Source organism: Corvus brachyrhynchos, unplaced genomic scaffold, assembly GCF_000691975.1.
Source record: "Corvus brachyrhynchos isolate BGI_N302 unplaced genomic scaffold, ASM69197v1 scaffold490, whole genome shotgun sequence".
Classification (NCBI taxonomy): Eukaryota; Metazoa; Chordata; class Aves; order Passeriformes; family Corvidae; genus Corvus; species Corvus brachyrhynchos.
This window is the reverse complement of record NW_008235774.1, coordinates 1,634,176-1,637,236: the sequence shown is the minus strand read 5'-3', so window position 1 is coordinate 1,637,236 and position 3,061 is coordinate 1,634,176. Positions and strand designations below refer to the sequence as shown.

General features: G+C 58.4%; 1 protein-coding gene across 1 annotated transcript in view; it reads right to left on the bottom strand.

Moving 5' to 3' along the window:
* LOC103625427 (tubulin alpha-4A chain) overlaps positions 1-2,363 on the bottom strand; it is a 3,943-nt gene extending 1,580 nt beyond the window's left edge. The window contains exons 1-2 of the mRNA XM_008644849.2: positions 2,268-2,363; positions 5-174 (exon numbers count right to left, since the gene is read on the bottom strand). Of these exons, the coding sequence (XP_008643071.1) occupies positions 5-174; positions 2,268-2,270 (173 nt within the window). The 5' untranslated portion in view covers positions 2,271-2,363. The remainder of the gene's footprint in view (positions 1-4; positions 175-2,267) is intronic.
* Positions 2,364-3,061: the final 698 nt, after the last annotated feature.

Here is a 3,061-nt window from a genome sequence, read left to right as displayed (position 1 = left end):
CCACGCCCCAGTCTCACAGAAAAAGGTGGTGAAGGAGTCGTCCCCTCCGCCGATGGTTTTGTCGCTGGGCATCTGCCCGTCGGGCTGGATGCCGTGCTCCAGGCAGTACAGCTCCCAGCAGGTGTTGCCCATCTGGACGCCGGCCTGGCCGACGTGGACGGAGATGCACTCGCGCTGGGGAGGGGGAGGCAGGGTCAGATTCCAGCAGAGACCAGAAATGCAATCACTGCAGGAGGTGCACAACCCTGGAAAGGTAGATCTGGCCCTTCTCAGCTTGGGTAAGCCACACTGCCCTGGTACCTGGGTGCCATGTGTCCATTCCAATCTGCTGCTTTTTCCCAAATCTGGTCCTCTGCCTCTCATCACTGCACTGATCACCTCAGGGGCCCAAGGAGATGGAGACCTATTTTCTGGAGCCCAGGATACCAGGCCACCCATTCCCTGGACTGGCCCCACTCACAGCCCTGGAGAGCATCCAGGGAGCATCTTCTCCATTGCCCAAACATCCATATGGCTTAAGGGCTGAGGCCTGGCAGCAGCTGGCACAGTCCCTGTTGCAATTCCACCAACAGGGCTGGAAGCTAAGATGGCCAGGACACTGGGAGCTGAGGAGGTGACGGCACTGAGGATGGGTGCCCAGCAAGAAGGGGGATTTACAACCATGAACGGTTGCCATGCTCTGAGGCTCAGCTTCCCTAAATTAGCTCTGGAGGAGGAGGAAGCTTTAGCTGCACTTTTTAAGTCAATGGAAAGGCTGAGGTGGGAGGATCTCTTAGCTCACAGCTTCAAGGTAGCCTCAGGTCCCTCAGGAGAAGCCAGGTGAAGGTGGGCTCTGCAGCCTCACTCCCTTCAGGTGAGGCACCCCAGAGCCTGCAGTTCTTCTGACAAGAATTAAAGTATTCACTGCCTTAGACCTGCTGTTGCCAAGGACTTGGATGCATCATCAGGCACAACTGAGGCAGAGGAGCATCCAAATCAAACCGGATTTCCAGAGTCGAGGGTGCCCCGCTATGAGTCAGCTGGCAGGAAGCCGGTGGAACCAGCCATTTTGCACTCAGGAGCAGGGCAGTGACTGCTGTCTGATGAAGTTGCACAGGATGCAGCAAGTCCTGGCTCTCTGCATCTAAAGTGCTTTCAGTGCTGCATTTCAGAGGCAGCAGTGACAGTGAGGGATGGCAAAAAAATAAACCCTTGACACCCATTGTGAGAGGCAGAAGCCCATCTCCCCACCTTTCCGAAAGCTGAGGTGCAAGAAGAGCAAAGCAATACCCCACTTATCCCTCCCAGCAGGTCCATAAACATTGTGTAACACAAGGAGCCAAGGGTAAGACCTGAGGACTTAAGTCCTTCGGTAAGTCTTCCAGGATCCTCTACAGAAGGGCACAGAAAACACTTGGCACAGATTCAAGCACCTCAGGGAAGAAGAGATGAGAAAGGACTCCTCCCTGGTAAAAGACTTTGTGAATCAGCGTGGGGGTGGCAGAGGGTGATGGTGCTTACTGCACTTCATCCCACCAACAAGCAGCAGCCAGGACTGGCTCTGTGGGACCCAGCGCTGACAGTAGGCTGGGCAGAGCCCAGCAGCACCGGGACGCAGAAATGCTAGTCACCAGCCAGCAGACTCTGCCTTCTTCACGGCAAAGTCTGGCACAGGGAGGGCTGGGAGCATGTCCCCGCGGGACAGCAGGGAGGGTGCCCGGGGAACCTTGGGGCTGGGATGCTCTCCAGGGCTGCTGGAGAGCTCATGAGCCAGAGCTCGCCGCAGGACCATGGCGGCAGGGCAGCCTGGAAGCCCACCCCCATTGATGCCCACCTTGGAGCAGGGCAGTGGGGGAAGGAAGCCGTAGCTTACTGCCGGAGCTCAGCTGTGGATCGGCAGCGCGGGGGGCTGGCAGACGGGGCGAACTCCCCGCAGCCGGGGATGGTACCGCGGGACACGGGCAGGGACCGACACTATTAAAAGTCGGCTAAAAAGTGGGAGAGGGATGAGAGATGCCGGTCTCCGCAGCCGGCGGGGCTCGCTGGTGGCCTCCTTGTCACGGGTACAAGGGAATGCTTAAAGGAAGGAGGCTGCTGAAAACCGGCGAGGGAGCAGCTCAGGAAGAGGCTGAAGTCAGGCAAAAGCAGGGCAAGCACAGCGGACACTCCGGTCGCCAGCTGCCCGCACTTCTGGGCTCCCGGCACAGCCTTCCCGGGAAGCCACGGGGATCCCAGCCCACTCCGGGGAGCACTCGCGGGACCGGAGGGAGAGATCAGAGATCACTCACCATGATGCCGCCGCTGCCGCACGACCTGCCTGTGCCCGGACTGCCGCAGCTCCGCACTCCGGGACGGCCGCGCCGCCACCGCCTTATACCGGGGGCGGCACCGGCGCTCCGGGGCGGGCTGGCCCGCCCGAGACGGCCCCACGCGCTTTCATAGATTTGCGTGCATTGCGCATATTTGCATAGATTTGCATAGATGGGGCTGTGCTGCCTGGCGGGGTGCACCGGTGGGGCCTTCGGGGAGCAGCATCCCCTGACTGGGGCACGGGAGATGCGGGAGTCCTCTCGAGGAAGGGGCAGTGGGCCGTAAATGTTGTTCATTCTATGCTTGCCAGTCTTGGCAGAGGGGTTCTGCTGAAGAACAGAGATGGCACCTTCCAGCCCGGTGTCCTGCTGGTGAAAGGCACTATCCAGGCACTAACCAGGAAAGATTTTGGGGGTTGAAACAGGAAAGCCAGCAAAGTTTGGCCCAGGTCTTCCCTCCTGGTGGTTTTAGGTACTGATGTAGTCCTCGAGCAAGCACTGAGCCAGGTCTCTGGCAGCCACCCAAGGCCTCCATAAAACACCTGGGAGAATTTCTGGAGGAAACATGGGTAGAGGAAACTCTTCAGAGATGAGCCCAAGCTTTCCTAACCTCTTTGGAGATCACTGAAAAAAACCAGGAAAACTGAGTCCTGTTCTTTGTGTCAAGCCCCTCAAGAACAGTTGTGCCCCAGGGCAGTGTCTGAAAGCTCTGTCTGCCAAAGGGCTTCTTCTCCATCCTGGCTCTGCATTACCTTCACTGGTTTGATCTGATT